Below are 16,773 nucleotides of genomic sequence, written 5' to 3'. Positions count from 1 at the left end.
TTTCATCACAAATGAAAGAGCGAGAGGATCACCACGTACGTACGAACGAAAGAGAAGGAACACCCGCGCCTGCGTCACTCGTAACTCGTTCTTCGGTTGACTTTACTCCGGCCGCCTAATTATGCAGACAATTAATAAACAATGCGCAGTACTGTATCGTAAAACAGAGCTAAGCCTCTTTGATCGCGACGCAAGCGATATGTGCAGGCTACAGCGAAATATGCACCTAAGGACTGAATGTGTTGAGTTCATTCAGAAATTTTTGGTGCAGTATACCTTTTCGGCATACTAATGGTGAATTTACTGGCGACCACACACATATATAAGAATAGAGTACATCAGTACATATTTGCGGATTCGTTTTGATCAGTGTGATAACATTGATATCTTCGTGTAGGTTTATTGTTGTTTAGATTAAGATAGGGAGGAACATGTTTTTGTTAATGTACCATAATGAGCAGTATCTAGGCCGGTAGATATTAGATGCATAAAGTAATATTTTGATATTAGCGATGATCAGAATGCGCCTATCATAATTATTAATGACATTGACATTTGAATACGGTAGCGTTAATTTTATGGGTGTTTATAATTTAAACTATAATATACAATGATTATGACACTAGTGTCTCTACATCTATATTCCATAACATTACTCTACATCCATAATAGCTAGTTTTGGAAATACCTAAACAGATTTTAACGGGTATTTAAGAAAATAAATTTTACAAAAAACATAATATATAGGTACAAATATTCTAGAAATTAAGTATGTTCTAGAAGAACCCTAGTCAATTTATAGTAGGTAGGTACAGGAGTTTTGGACAAAAGCACGGTCGTTCTACGCGAGCCGATTCTCGTATAAATATAAGATAACATTATTTTTTGAACTTCTGGATCGTTTATAGAATATCCTATTCTAAATTAAAAAAGAACTTAAATCATGGTGCATGATAATAATTCTACTGTTATAATCACTTAAATCGGAACCCCTTATGTAACTTAACGCCTTATTGTATCCACTTGTTACCACACAAAACACAGCAGCGCCACATTGCTATTATAACATGAAAACAAGTGATCTCCGCACTCTCAATTTTCGGAGTCTTCTTAAATATTCAATTGTTTTTGTATCTCTTCGGTATTTTGAATTGTTTTGACGATGGCAGCACTTTCGCTATATCTAATTCTGCGTTACTGCAGTGCTGGTGCTCTTCTGGTTGAAATTATGGAATTAAACATGATTCCTTTAACAACGAAACGACATTCATCCAATGAATTTTTGTGTTAAAAAATTATCACAGTAAGGATCATGTTTCTCATCTCGGCATAGTCCATGCGAATAAAACTGGAATGCATTACAATAAGATCTACTTTTTTGATTGTTACAGATTAGTCTGCAATGTTTTTTCTTTTCTTTTATTTAATGACAAAATAAGTAGCGCGTTCTGCGTGTTGTTGCAGTTAGGAAGAAAAATAACTTTTAAACTAAAAGAAAAATTTATTCATATTCAAACCATTTTCACAATGGAGGCTACCCCTAGTGTATTGAAGGTAAACTTTGTTGATATTGACAGTGTTCTACAAGAAATAAGTACTCACAATTCAAGCGCCATCTATACTTAGTTTTCAACTATTAACGTAACGTAGTAACGTACTTTATTAACGATCAAGCAGTTTCTACTGAAAACGTAATTGTTCAGCGCCATCTGTATGTTAACCATACAAATACGTTGGTTGTTGGTATCGCTGTGAAGTTAGGGCGGGCGGCGATATAGACAAGTTCGCGAGAGGGCAGAGCGGCGGTGGAGGGCGGGGTTGAGGGTGCGCACGCAGATTACATAACGGTAGCGGAGGCTGCGAGGGCGCGCGCAGCGGGCGGGGGCGCGGGGCGATCGATGCGCGCCCGGGGGGAGTCAGTCGAGCGGCGAGCGAGCGACATGGCGGCGCGCCCACCCCGCGCGGCGGCCCCGCGGCCCGGGCCGCGCGAGTAGGTCGCCATGCGCGATGCGGTATGAGGCAGCGCCGCGCCCGGCGGGCCGGCCCCCGCTAGCGGCGCCGCCCCCGCCATGCGAGCGCCGCCGCTGCTGCTTGTGCTGCTGATGGCGGCCGCGGGCCTGGCCGTGAGTCCACTCGCGCGCCTCAACCCCTGGCTGAGCGCGTGCGACCTGGAGGAGGAGGTCGCGGGCGCCGAGTGCAGCGGCGGGCACGCGACGTGCGGCAGCGGCGGCGCCGAGGTGCTGGCGGGGCGCGACGTGCCGCTCCTGTGCGCGCTGGGGGCTCAAGCGCGAGCGCGTCGCCTCGCCGAGCTGCGGCTGCGCGCCTGCTGCGAGCGTTCGCCTGCTTCCGCGCTCGACCGCAGCGCGCGCGCTGACGTGCTCGCCGGCGGGGAACGCTGCGAACGGACGCTACGCGATCTCCTGGCCCTCGACGCGATGGTCGCGCGCGTGCACTGCGACTTTTCTGCCATCCTCGATCGCTACGATTGCGACCAGCCCTATTCCGTACACACGTGTTACGAGTGCCAGGTGAGTGCCAATACATAACACATTTGTGCCGCTATGTTATTCCTAGTCGTTCCTAGTTCATGTGTAGCTTTGAGTGAATCAGCTTATCTCAAGATTTAGACAACCGAAGTGGAAAGCGGAAGCAGAAGACGACTGCTTTAACCTCGTTTTCCTAGTACCTGGCAGTGGATGTTACGCTAGAAGGTGTCGTAAGTGTACTTACAGATGTTATAGGAATATTAAATTGAGAAAATATAAAGAAAGCATTGGACAAAAGAAGTGCCTAAGAAGTTGCGGCATTGACGCCCTACAAGCATACCGCGTGACCCGCGTCGCTGGTTAGGCGATTATATGCGTGTATCGATCCCCTTGGGCAAGTCTGCTTCTTACCCTAAACTCGAATATCGAAGTTACTACCAGGTAGATTTTTCATTTAATCAATATCTATCAAATTTTGGCTTAAAATAGGTACTCGTAGACTTGGTCTTGCAAATGTTAAAAAGAGAAAGGAGTAGTCACAAAGGCTTTCAATGTTTTCAGAAAGATAGTATTAAACTGCTTACTTTAAGAGTGATATCTACTTAAATGACCTCGTGATTAATGTAAATCGCAACCTTAACTTATAATATGGCATAATTGTAGATCGGAGAAATGGACAGTTTTTACCTTCAGACAAAAAAGGAAAACACCATTATACTAGATCTGACACGTTCCTTGTTCCCTGAATGTAATTTTGTATGTAAAAACTCCCAGTTTTCTTCCACATGTTAAGCTAATGTTTATATTAGAACTAAAATCTCCCTGAATATAAAGGTACATTAGTACGTGTAGTAGCTAAGTCCGTAACGCAAACCGCGTAAAAATTCGATTTGACTAACGTTAAATTAGGTTATATAATAATATAAATACATGTGATGAGATATACATATACATAAAGGTAAATAAATACTTAAACTAAGTACAGATACACCAAAATATGCCGTTGCCGCAGTCTTAACGGATACTGCATCAAATGCCACGCGAGTTAAGGTTAAAGGCGCTAAAACGTAACCTAAATAGTATTTTACTGTAACAGTAATATAATCTTGATTATATCAACCAACAAACAACAAAAATTAATAACATTGTATACAGTGTGATTGATATAAACATATACAGCGCCATCTATTATTTCATTGACGAAATTATCATTGAGGTATCACGTAAAAATTACAGGTTGAATTCATTCAATGGCTTTCAAAGTGTAACGTTGCTAGATTCAGTTATTTTTGCCAATATAAATGAAAACAATATAAACATAAAATAGCCAAACGCGAGCATAACCGCGGGAAGGAGCTAGTGCGGTTGATCTGTTCTACTTTTGCATATTGTACCAGCAGGTTAGTAGTGTTATAAGTTGAAAGCTATGAGTACCTATGTAACTTGAGCCTGAAGCATCGTTAATCTGGCACCACGGGGATTAACTGAGCGAAAGAGATAAAGAGTTATCGTTCCATCTCCCTCACATCTGTTTCATTTAAAGATACAAAGAGCCAGTCATTTATTAAAGCCGGTTAATGTTTTGTTACTTTTATTTAAATAACACGTAACAACGTATAATTAACACCTATCTTGGTGTGATGTCGTTTATAAAATTTGAGGTGTTTTAATTAGCAATATTTACAATATTAGTAATACGGTAACTCCACGTGATCCGTATTTTCATTTTATGTAAATTATTGCAAAATTATATGCGAAGTATCAATTTATCATACTCGTATACCTAAATCAATATCAATGAAATATGAAGCAACTCACATGCCTAAGTGTTAATAGCACTCTCAAATTGTGACCAGTATGGTCTAAAGCATTATTACTCTAGAAGGAGATTAGTGGCCAGTACTGGAAGATATGGTCAACCATATGCTCAGTGGTCACTCAATAGACACCTGTGAAGCATTGATGATCGATCAGATTTTTTTAATTATACCTATTTGTTAAAAAATTACTCTGTTCTTTCATGTTACGCACGCCACAAGTATATATATATGAATTGATTAGGATTTTTTCCAGGATTTTTACAGGATCTCATAATACATATACGATACTATAAAATAAAATAAAATAAATAAATAAAAGTTCAGTTACATGCACCTTACAGTATTTCTACTTATAAAACTTCCTCCTCAAACACCAAAAAACCCTCAAATTGCAGATATCATCTATTTTACCACAATTGCTATCTTAAAAACACTTGTTATATTTATGCTTATATTATTTAACATGTAAGCCGCTGTTAATTACGTAATTAATAAGCGTCTACTTGAGTTCAACCCAGTTACCTATCCAATTCCATGCAAGTATTATTTTAACCTTAATTACAAACATGAAATGACTTTAGACACGCCGGGAGAACATACTCGTATCTACAAAAAACGTGTATGTTTTTCTAAACTTTACAAAGGATTAAAACAGGCTTTATTGCAACAAAATGTTTTTAATCTACGTAGTCTTTTAGTTACCTAGGTACTGAACAAAACATTTTATATTAATGAACATTATTATAGAAAGAAGCAAATGAAATTTAATAATTAGTCTTAATGAAGTTAGATTTGTCGCGATTTAATTTAATTTTATTTTGATTAATATTGAAAATTAACTCGTATATGTCTGCGTAATGATAAACATCCATGATGTTCCGTGACCCAGCTAAACATAATCATTCATAAATACTTCAATGGGAATATTTATATTTTTATTATTTTAAAAAATGGATAATATATTATGCAACTGTAAAAAATTATGTAAATCACATTTGAATGGTTCAACTTGAAATGATATACATTTTTGCTGTAATGAATGAAATTAATTACCTACTTTTCTCTAGAGAAAGTTCTATCACAATTGTCCTGTCACAGATCCCAAGGTTATAGGTACTTTATATCAAAAATATTTTACAAAATAAAACACTCAAATAAGTTATAAACAACCGATCTAAAGGTAACACAATCAGTTTTAGATGCAAATAGAATAAAATTAAATCGTCTGTCGGTCAACACGCCTCGGAAGCGCGAGCCCTGTTAAAAAGAGCTAAAACAGAAATAAATAAATAAGTGTCAGGAAATAAAGCGTTGTAGTGCTCGCTGAGATGCTTTTATTCAACATCGGATAGAGTAGCGTCGTTTCATTTCGTCGACGAGTCGCATAAGACCCCGGATTCCGGAACACTTATTTTCAATTGCACTCCCGTCTACAAAGGTTGAAACGTCGTGTCTCTAACATCACAAGCCTTTTTATAAAAAGATTACCCCGTGTCAAAATGAACACGAGCCGAGAAGTAAAGTGTATTAAAATATTTTTTGCTGTAAGTAGTTCTTAAGTCATTTTCATGTAGCTTATCCATAAGATTTAATGGTTAATTGCACGTGTTTGGAATGTAAATTAAATGACTCTAATAAAAATATAGTTTCGGTAAGAGCTGTTATTAATTCACTATTAGATAGTAGCATTTACTTGCTCATGACAGACCTCATAAATATTTCATAACACCGCAATAGTTAAATTACTGCAAATAATATTAAGTACACACATGCAAGTTTCCTGAAATCCTCTTTAGCATCCTTGTGTGCGTTATGCCTATTGTCTATTCTAGACGTTTGGCAGTAAACGGCCATTGGCACTGCGAGTTGCATGTACAGCTATTTCCTGTTCAGAAGCTGCCACCTGCACCTGAAGCTGAGAGCTTTCAAGTGTGCGCCGAGTCGTTAACTGCGCTTATGTTGCCTATTCGTCCTTTTCGATTATTGTTTTTTAAGCTTACTTAGCTTGTATGTGTGCTTTAAGTGTAAAGGATTCTTATCAAGTTTTTCTTTGCCTTGTTATGCCAAAATGTCTATAATAGTTTTTCTCAAAATTAGTTAACTCTACCTTATTCATACAGTATTATTCCATCCGATTATTTCATACACAGGTTTCTTTTAAAAACCAGAAACTTTGTATGGAATACTAGCTATTTGCTATGAAAATAAATAAAATAAAAAAATATGTGTTGATTATGATAATGTAGAGTCTATATTTAGTTCTTAAAGGATAGAATATAGAGTCTTAAAAAAAGCTCAAAGGTGTAAAAATTCTATCAATGACTAAAGATTATGATTGCAAAATTACACGAATTTTGAACGCATTTTGTTACAATCACAAAGACACATCCGTGTAGACAAGATTTGAAATATCTTTCCGGTGTCGAGTTTAACAAAATGTTTGATTTTGAATGTGAAGGCGGTAGAGCGTTTAATGCATTTATGGTTAGACCGATTCTTTAATTTCTAGCGTGGCGTTGTTCTGCGTTTCGGTGGAAGGGTGTTTTCATTCAACATCATATGATATTTTTTACCACACCCTTTAAACCAGGACACAGCAATGCCTCCTGCTGTAATAAAGCATAGGTGTGGGCGAAAGCGCCCAAACACCCTAACCAGGAAGGGTGCTATCAAGATATCCAAATATTATGAAGACCCTGGTCACCCAGTGTCTTGGCAAAAATATTCCTTGGTCTTTGAGACCAAAGGTAGTTACCGTAATCGTCACCAAAGTACTAACTACTTAGGGACTTACCTTAATGTTCGAGTAAGTCTTCACGTAACCCACTATTTATACTTTCTCCAGCGTACATTCGTTAGCGTGATTCAGAGCTATGTACATTGCCCTCTGTTTCAGTTACAGACTATAACCTAAATTACTCTATAAATCTACTGAAATACTCCCGGCCAGCATTGGGTCATAATGGATTAAAATTATACATAATTGTTGTCAAACGCTTATTTGTGAAACTAGCACAATCTCTCCATGCGAATATCTCCCAGACGCCACTTGCACGTGAAGCGTAGCCTCGAGCCGTTGTCTTCTCGTTTGTCTAATAGTTCTCCATTGTTCTTATGTGCCCTTTGTAAAAGAAGTAGCCATTGAATTATTCTCTAAGTCTCTAGAATTTTATTTTTATTTGTGTGTTAATAATTTTAACGCAAAAGTATTTACGGACATTTAATATAGATACGAGTTATCGTATACTCGTATATCGTTATGATATATTTTAGGCATAGATATGTATTAGTTGCTTAAGAAGTAAAGTGCTTATGACTTGATTGTTTAAAATACTTTAAGGTATATGAAAATTGATATAACACAATATAACGGGATAATTTTGTACTGAATCATAAGTTACTTTGAGATAGCATCAAGGTAACATCCTTTCAGATAATTAATTAAAGGTCACTGAAGTGTTATACACCAAAGTACAATAATTACTATTAGACAAGGTGTCGTTATGTAGACTAAAGTGTTATATGTTCGCACAACATTTTTTTCTTCATAAAGTGAAATATCAAAAAGTAGAATTCTAATATCAAATACATTTTGTGTGTCGTCCAACAACCAAACCACAAAATTATGGTATTATGGTGAAATCGCATTTTTTTCATTTCATAAAACTTAATATAAAATATATAAAATTACTAGAAAAAACATTATACAATGTTCGAATCAAATTCTATTGATATATCTGATGATATTGATTTCTACTTATGCAACATTATTGTACCTAGTACAATAACAATAACAGTATTTTACCTAGGGTTATCCCTAGGTAAAACTAATTCGGTAGACATTGACATCGATCAAGGCTTCACTCACAAATTTATTTGCAACTTCATAAACTGGATACATGTATGAGCTTTACATTGAGAACCTGCTTTATCGACACATTTCATGCTAGTAGTAAAAGTTGCTACAGATTCTTCGATTTGATACTTCCTTATTCATCTCTTCCTGCTTGCGTCCCTGCATCATGCGGTTCACTTGAGATTTAATTTTTCGAGTACAGCCGGGCATGCGCTTGCATATAAGATCTCGTTATTTTAAGGAGTGGTTTTGCTGACTTATTCAAATAATGTACAAAAGTTTACACGGTTTCTTACATATCTCATTATTATTTAGAATTATACGTGATTGATATATTACAATAATGTCTGTATAGTAAGAGGGATAAATACTGTTGTCTGTTGTCGTTAAAAAATACGTACAATGTGGTTAATTAGACCATTCATAAGAAAATAAACAGATGGTTACCTGTTGACGTAATATTATTTTACATTTGACGACCCGCATGGCGGAGCGGCCACCATACCGGCTGACGCGCAAAGGGTCCCGGGTTCGATCCCCGGCCAGACAGATGTCTAAATGATGAATTTAGATTTCTGTTTCTGGGTCTGGGTGTTTGTGTATACCTTAGATAAATATCTCTATGCACCATAAATATTTTAGGCAGTTCTCTAAATCTGTAATAGATCTGGTAGTTCTTTAATAAAACAAAATACCCAACAGCTTGACCTGAAAAGGAAAATGTTACATTATTCTTACTACATTGTTACATTACTACCCGCAGTCGGTAAAAATACTAGTAAGTATAATAAAAAATACCATCATCGAAAATCTTAAAAGAAAAACAAGCGTACCAACATGCGCGACTAAGAGAGGTTTTATTTCTATTTCGTTGGTAGCTTTTTTCCGAGACTTAATGAATTCGGTTGAGTGGGCAACTTCATCCTGTTAATTTTGTGTTACAGTGATGCGCGCGCATCTTGAAATTTCACTCTCATCAGTTTTTCATAACGCGCCTAAAGAAGTATAACTTCAAAAAAAGCGAGGAATAAAAAGAAATGGTCCAAATCTCCTGTTTTTCCGAAAGTATCTCGTCTGTGACCTTTTCGTTTGTTATCTGCAGGGAAAACCCGGTACATCACGCACACCGTATCAATTTTTGCCCGCTCCCACGTAATAAATTATCAGGTTAAGGAGGGCGGGAGGCAACATAAGCAGATATAGCTGTTATAATAATTGCTGAGGCTTATTGAGTTTTCAATGTGTATGTATACGTATGTATTGTATGTTATGTAAGCTATGTTCTACATTACTTTTTGCGGAGATTTAATATAATATTATTGGCAATATAGTGGAAATTGCCAAGATTTTAATATAAAAACTAGTTGACCCGGCAAACGTGTTGCCATATAAATTAAAAACATTTAAAGTTGAACAACCCTTATGACTTAGGGGTATGAAAAATAGATAGTAGCCGATTCTCAAACCTACTGAATATGCATATAAAATTTGGTGATAATCGGTAAAGCCGTTTCGGAGTAGTACGGTAACTAACACTGTGACACGAGAATTTTATATATAAGATTTCATCCTGTTTACACTTATTCACGCTACGTCCAATTGATTGGCAGTTTACATATATCCCGACTCAATATATATATATTTTTTTTATAATATAAGAGTAGCAGACGAGCATGCAGTCCACCTGATGGTAAGTGGCTACTGCCGCCCATGGATATCGGTAATCAACCCCAGATAGGATTAGATATTCCTACCTGAGGTCGGCCACAGATGCGCCGCTACCCCTGAGGACTAAGCTGGAATGCCTCGGAAAAGTCTGTCTCCCTTACCACACCCTTCAAACCGGAACACAGCAGCGCTTAACACTGCTGTTATTAGGTAGAAATAGGTGTGGCGGTGGTGCCGCCGGAGTCGAACCACAAAGGGTTCTACCACCTTCCAAACTTTTTCAATTGACTTACTACTACTACTGTTCATGGATGTTTACCTCTCAATCTCCGGTCTATTGCTCTTATAAAATATTCTTTAATACTTTTTGTGAGGGTCACATATTATTGTGATTTGTAGCTAATTATTTGTACATTTATATGTACGTGAAGGCTTATTATTATTATATCTATCTCATCATCATCATCATCATCATCAACCCATTACTGTCCCACTGCTGGGCACGGGTCTATTCTCATAATGAGAAGGATTAGGTTTTAGTCCACCGCGCTGGCCAAGAGCGTATTGGTAGACTTCACATACATTTGAGATATTTTTTTTATAAATCTCTCAGGTATGCAGGTTTCCTCACGATGTTTTCCTCCACCGTTTGTGCAAGTGACAATTAATTTCTAATACGCACATAACTTTGAAAAATCAGAGGTGCCTGGGATTTGAACCTCGGACTCCTCGATTGAGAGGTCGAGTTTCTTAACCACTAGGCTATCACTGTCTACCATACTGATATACCTACATAATTATGAATCCATTAAAATTGTATGCGGTTGTTATTGCCCAAACAACTGACCTAAATTGACGATTTTCCTAAAATTAATACATGACTCAGGGGATGCCTGGGGACTAATTTGAAACGCCTCATGTGTACGTCATATGCAATAGGGACAAACATAGATGTGTGTAGTATAAGTTGGCATAGATTTCGTTCGTACGATATATTGATTTTAAAAAATCTGAAATAGCATGCAGTCCACCTGATGGCAAAATCATTGGCGCCTATTGACTGTAATAAACCTAAGATAAGATTAGTTTCCTACCTAAGGTCAGCCACAGATATGCCGCTACCCCTGAAGTCTAAGTTAGAATGCCTCGTAAAAGTAAGTCCCCCTTACCACACCCAAAAAATATCCCAAAAAAGTCATGGTTACAAATTTTAATAGCTTCAATTATACCGTAATAATGATCACTTATTCAATGAATGGTTAATGATAACGAATTAATGACTAATTCATCAAAATCTGAAGGGACTAGGGAGGGTTAATGAAAAGAAATCAAACTCGTACATTTACGGCAATAGCTTGGAGACGCTCGATAGGTCGTTTGAACGAGAAATTCGGTTGAAAGGAAAGTACGGTCAGAGGGTACGGTACGAAGTTTCATTCAAAAACACTTCGTATTGAGGCAGAGTGCACAGATATTGTATATGTCTATACCGTAACTAGGCATAAAGATGAGGTGTAAACTGTCGTGATTTTTAATTAATGTGTTACTTTTAAGTAGCGAGACAGTTGTTTGTTATCATAAGGTAATGGTAAGTGTGGTAGAACAAAGAGTAATTTTACTTTGGTAATGGCTGCTACATCTATTTCTGCCTAATAACAGCAGTGTAAAGCGCTGCTGTGGTTTAGTTTGAAGTGGTAAGGGAGACACACTTTTCCCAAGCTTACCAACTTATTCCTTAAAAGTAGCAACGGATCTGTGGCTGACGGAAAGGACTCTAATTATCTCGGGTTAATTACAGATGAGAATAGGCGGCAGTAGTCACTTACGATCACGTGGTCTCTACTTTTATGTTATTATAGGTATAAAAATATGCCTATAGTATTTTTTTGGAATATTTCCGTTGGCGTTGGCTTATTTTTTTTTTTTTTTATAATTTAAGAGTAGCAGACGAGCATGCAGTCCACCTGATGGTAAGTGGCTACTGCCGCCCATGGACATTTGTAATCAAACCCAGATAGGATTAGATATTCCTACCTGAGGTCGGCCACAGATGCGCCGCTACCCCTGAGGACTAAGCTGGAACGCCTCGGAATAGTCTGTCTCCCTTACCACACCCTTCAAACCGGAACACAGCAGCGTTTAACACTGCTGTTATTAGGTAGAAATAGGTGTGGCGGTGGTGCCGCCGGAGTCGAACCACAAAGGGTTCTACCACCTTCAAATTGTGTTTCTATACAAATCTTTAGGTCAGAGGGGCCGGTTCGCGAATCAAGTTTCATTCAAAAACACGCTCGGTATTGAGGTTAAGTGTTTGTGCGCATGCGTGCGGCCCGCGCATGTGCAGCGTACTCCAAATGATTCTATACCTTCGTATTTTGTATAACATATTATGTTTACCCTTGTCACCATTTTCATTATTTCTTTTTCCATTGTCCGCGTTCTGAAATGTAGGGATTCTTAGTGCGGGGCTTACTGACTTAACGCTTTTTAAATGGTCCAGTGAAAGTATTGCTTGGTGCGCTTATATTAATTGTTTTGACTTATATATTAATTTCTCGGCTTTATTGTCAGACAAATTAAAAATATCTTTTGAAATCAATAGTTTTAGTAAAATGTTGTCTTGGCAACATTATTGGGATTAACAGAAAAATACGAGTATTTACCTACTAGTATATGCCAACCTTACTCATTTACAATTATTGCCTAAGTCTAAAAATCGCGATTGGGATGCAAGGTATCCCTATTTTTATCAACAGCATTACACAGATAGACTAACGTGTATTATTAATAATCAATCTATTTAATGTTTTCTTACCAAACATCGACATTTGACGATCACTTCATCCTAGAAATTGTCAAATGTCGATCTTTCAGGGGCAAAATTTGGATAGATTGATTTTTAATAACGGACGTAACTCTACATAGTAAAATTCTTATACCACAATATTCAATGTCAATGCGCAAGGTATTATCGCCATAAATATTAAAATCACTACCCACTGCGGAACGATCTGTGCCAATTTCGTACGATTCTAATGCAGCGCAAGTTCGTTAGTTTACCATACGTTTGATATAACTGTATAAAATACCTGCGACGGCACCAACAATAGTCCATTAAAATGAGAAAGCTATTCAACCGTTATCGACGTGAATGGCAAATTGCTTGTGCTCCGGCGTCTCCCGGAAACTGCGACAGGAGACTGTTTTATTCTCGTCAGAGAACACTATCATTTGTAGTTTTAACGTCACTCGGTTATTATTTATGTACCTACACCTCTATTTGTATCTCTTTTAATTAATATTTCTTTCTTGCAACAGCTTAATGGTTGACTTGAAGAGATCGCTGTTTTAGTGATAAGGCCGTCAAGTGTACCTTAGGCATTTTTAATTCTGTATTTGTTACTTTTAGTTTGGTGTACATTAAAGAGTTTCGTATTGTATTGTATTTTTATAAGACTCCGCAGGGTAATGTTTTTCGAATGTATAACGCTTTAACGCTTAACGCTTTCTACACTCACAGCCCCACACTAGGATTCCCTGTGCCGTAGATGCCATGGACACACACATAGACGAATACACAAACACCCAGACACAGAAACAGAAATCTAAATTCATCATTCAGATATCTGTCTGGGATCATTCAGAGATCGAACCCGGGACCCTCTGCGCGTAAGACCGGTATGGTGACCGCTCCGCCACGCGGGTCGTCATGTCGTCACGTCACCACGTCGTATGTATGTATGTCCAGTTCTTTGGCACGATAAACAGCCCGAACGCCTTGATGGATGACATATGAGGTGTTGTTGAATTCGTCTAAATTGTTATCTAGCCTTCTAAGTGTTTTTTTGATAACAATTTCCTTGGCATATATTTTCTTATATTTAGTTCGCTTTGACTAGGGTTTTTAACATTCTTATGATTTCTTACGACCTTGGCAAACTCGTGTTGACAATTAGCTATAGGTAGATGTTTCATAACCTCCTTTCTTTATACTTGTATGCCATAGTTAACACGACTGTTATAAGGCGGAAATAGTAGCCTGAGTGGTGTAGGCAGAGTTGCACCACGAATAATTCCGCCTGGTACTAAACCCGCATCATGTATCGGGTTTTTAGGACCCCTGCACCTCTACAGGCCCCTGGCGTTGTGCCAGACTTGTCACACTATTTACGCCACTGTACTTAAGGTACGGTAGACTAAAACTGCATATTAACTAAATTAGGTTATTAGTTATAACTGTTATGTAGGTCCCGGCGTCGCGTCGGGGCAGTGAACTGATTCCTGGAAAGTACTCGTAGTCTCGTAGGTATTTAGGATATAACCGCTTCACTTAACACGCCCATTAATACAGGCTGTAAAGTCTAGGTATCTGCTACATCTATTTCTGCCACACAGCAGTCTGTGTAATGCTATTGATAAAAATAATAATATCTTGCATCCCAAATCGCGACTTTTAGAGTTAGGCAAGAATTGTAAATGAGTAAGTTTGAATATGCTAGTAGGTAGTAAATATTCGTCTCTTTCTGTTAATCCCAATAATGTTGCCAAGACAACATTTCACTAAAACTATAAATTTCAAAAGATATTTTAAATTTGTCTGTCAATAAAGCCGAAAAATTAATATATAAGTCAAAAGAATTATATTTTTACTACATCTATTTAGCTAAATCTATTTCTGCCTAATAATAGCAGTCTGTTTTTAGGCAGAAATAGATTTACTTAGTTAATAATCTTTTTTCCTTAATAGCTGTAGTGTCATAGAAGTCGACATAACTTTATAAACCATAATAGTTATTTAAGTTACATAACTTAAATTAAGTAACTATAGGTAAAAGTAGTGTCATAGTCTTCCATATAACTTTATATACCATAATAGTCACATTTTAGAAAGATTAATGTAAAATGATATAATCTATTAACAGAACGTATAAGTTCTAACTAGCATCTAATGTATTTCATTTTATATAATAGAACAAATAGAAAATGAAATTATTTTTTAACTTGCAAATAAGTTTGTATGGACAATATAAATATCTTGAATATCAGGTCATCGGGTCAGGTCTTTTCTTGAATCTGAATGTAGTTCTACACTCGTCAGATTTAGTGTTATAAACAAGATTGTATGTATAAGCGTTGCACCCTGGTTCGAAGCGACCGCATCGACTTGACTCGTCCTATTATAAGCGCCGCAGACTATTATAGTCGATCGGAGTGACAATTTCAGATAACCTACATTGTAGATCTGCTTCATAACAAACAACTGATAGAAATATTGACATTCGGTGACACATTTTTTTTTTTATAATATAAGAGTAGCAGACGAGCATGCAGTCCACCTGATGGTAAGTGGCTACTGCTGCCCATGGACATCTGTAATCAACCCCAGATAGGATTAGATATTCCTACCTGAGGTCGGCCACAGATGCGCCGCTACCCCTGAGGACTAAGCTGGAACGCCTCGGAAAAGTCTGTCTCCCTTACCACACCCTTCAAACCGGAATATAGCAGCGCCTAACACTGCTGTTATTAGGTAGAAATAGGTGTGGCGGTGGTGCCGCCGGAGTCGAACCACAAAGGGTTCCACCACTTCTACAATGAATCAATTTAGTACAATTACTAATGGAAGTTGGGATACCTTCTTGTCTTCTATTTGTAATGCTAAGTTAGGGTTGAACTATGTATATCTATAAAGTATATGTAGTATAAGTTCAAACTATTAAACGTCGCTATTTGGAGTTGTTCATAAAATTTGTCGGTACGGTTGTTTTTTTACAATTTATTTATTTTTGTGCTACGATATAAATATCCCTTTATTCCTAAATACCCCTGCCCTAAACGAAATATTTCGTACAGAATACTTTCCCTGACGTAGTGTCTATAAAAACACTAATCTGAACCCATAATAGAAAAATAAGTTCATTAGATGTCGCTGACCGGGATCGAACTGGGAACCAGAGGAAATCGACTGGGAACCTGGTTGCAAAGCAAATAAGGGACGGGTGAGCTACGGGAGTTATTATCCCCTTATAAAGCCCTTATACAGGCCACAGACCTATTAATCGATAGAAGTGACACTTTCCAATAGTTTGCAAGCCATGCTACTTGTTATTTTGTTTGAATATTGTTAACTAAAGTGTTTATACTGAAGAAGAAATAAACGGTGATAGTCTTTATAGAGTAGCATTGAAGATGTGTGCGCGTTTTTACGTTTCGCCAGTCTTAAAGGTGGAACTTTTATGTTTTATTGTTGCGCCATTTTGTCATAATATGTCCGTGTTGACCTATTTCTAGTTAGATTCTTTAGAGGAATACTTCTGACTTAAGAATGGTACACATTTGTTTTGAAAATGCTGTTAAATAAATGTTTCTTCATCTCCATAACAAAACATCTTCCGAAGTGGTGGAGAAAATCGTCATACAAGAAGAATAAAGTAAAAAGATATTTCGAAAAAATACTACTTTTTTAAATTTTAGATTAACATGTCAACCTCTACGATTATCAATTAAAAATGTAACCATGCAAATACATATATTATGTTTTCTTATTTGTAATAATGAATTAGTTATTTTTATAATTTAGAATACTACTCGTATATTAATATTAAAGAGAATACACAATAATAGACTTTTATATTAAAGTTTTTTTTTATTATAGAATTATATGCTTGATACCTGAAAATAATTAGAAGTATATTCCAAGTGGGTAAATCGTTCCACATTGCATAAATGTAACATAAATAAAGCTCATTGCAAGTCCGTAAGTTATTTGCTAGGAAAGCGTGCCAAGTGCCAAAATATCTGCGTCGCATGTGCAATTAGATACTTAGCCACAGGACAGAACTATTAGCGATTAATTTGACTAACTTTATGTTTGGTTCATTTGAGAAACAGAAGAAATGGTTTGTTCTAAAGTAGTGACTTGCTGCTCTTCGCCGTTTCCATT

The 16,773-nt window shown here is 37.1% G+C and overlaps 1 protein-coding gene across 1 annotated transcript in view; it reads left to right on the top strand.

Moving 5' to 3' along the window:
* Window positions 1-1,907: 1,907 nt before the first annotated feature.
* Mid1 (calcium-permeable channel component Mid1) overlaps window positions 1,908-16,773 on the top strand; it is an 81,880-nt gene continuing 67,014 nt past the window's right edge. Inside the window, exon 1 of the mRNA XM_073079980.1 lies at window positions 1,908-2,528. Within this exon, the coding sequence (XP_072936081.1) occupies window positions 2,070-2,528 (459 nt within the window). The 5' untranslated portion in view covers window positions 1,908-2,069. The remainder of the gene's footprint in view (window positions 2,529-16,773) is intronic.

Source organism: Epargyreus clarus, unplaced genomic scaffold, assembly GCF_041222505.1.
Source record: "Epargyreus clarus isolate Ecla_fem2 unplaced genomic scaffold, WU_Ecla_fem_2.2 ptg000014l, whole genome shotgun sequence".
Classification (NCBI taxonomy): Eukaryota; Metazoa; Arthropoda; class Insecta; order Lepidoptera; family Hesperiidae; genus Epargyreus; species Epargyreus clarus.
The sequence above is the reverse complement of the archived record's forward strand: the minus strand, read 5'-3'. Positions and strand labels throughout refer to the sequence as shown.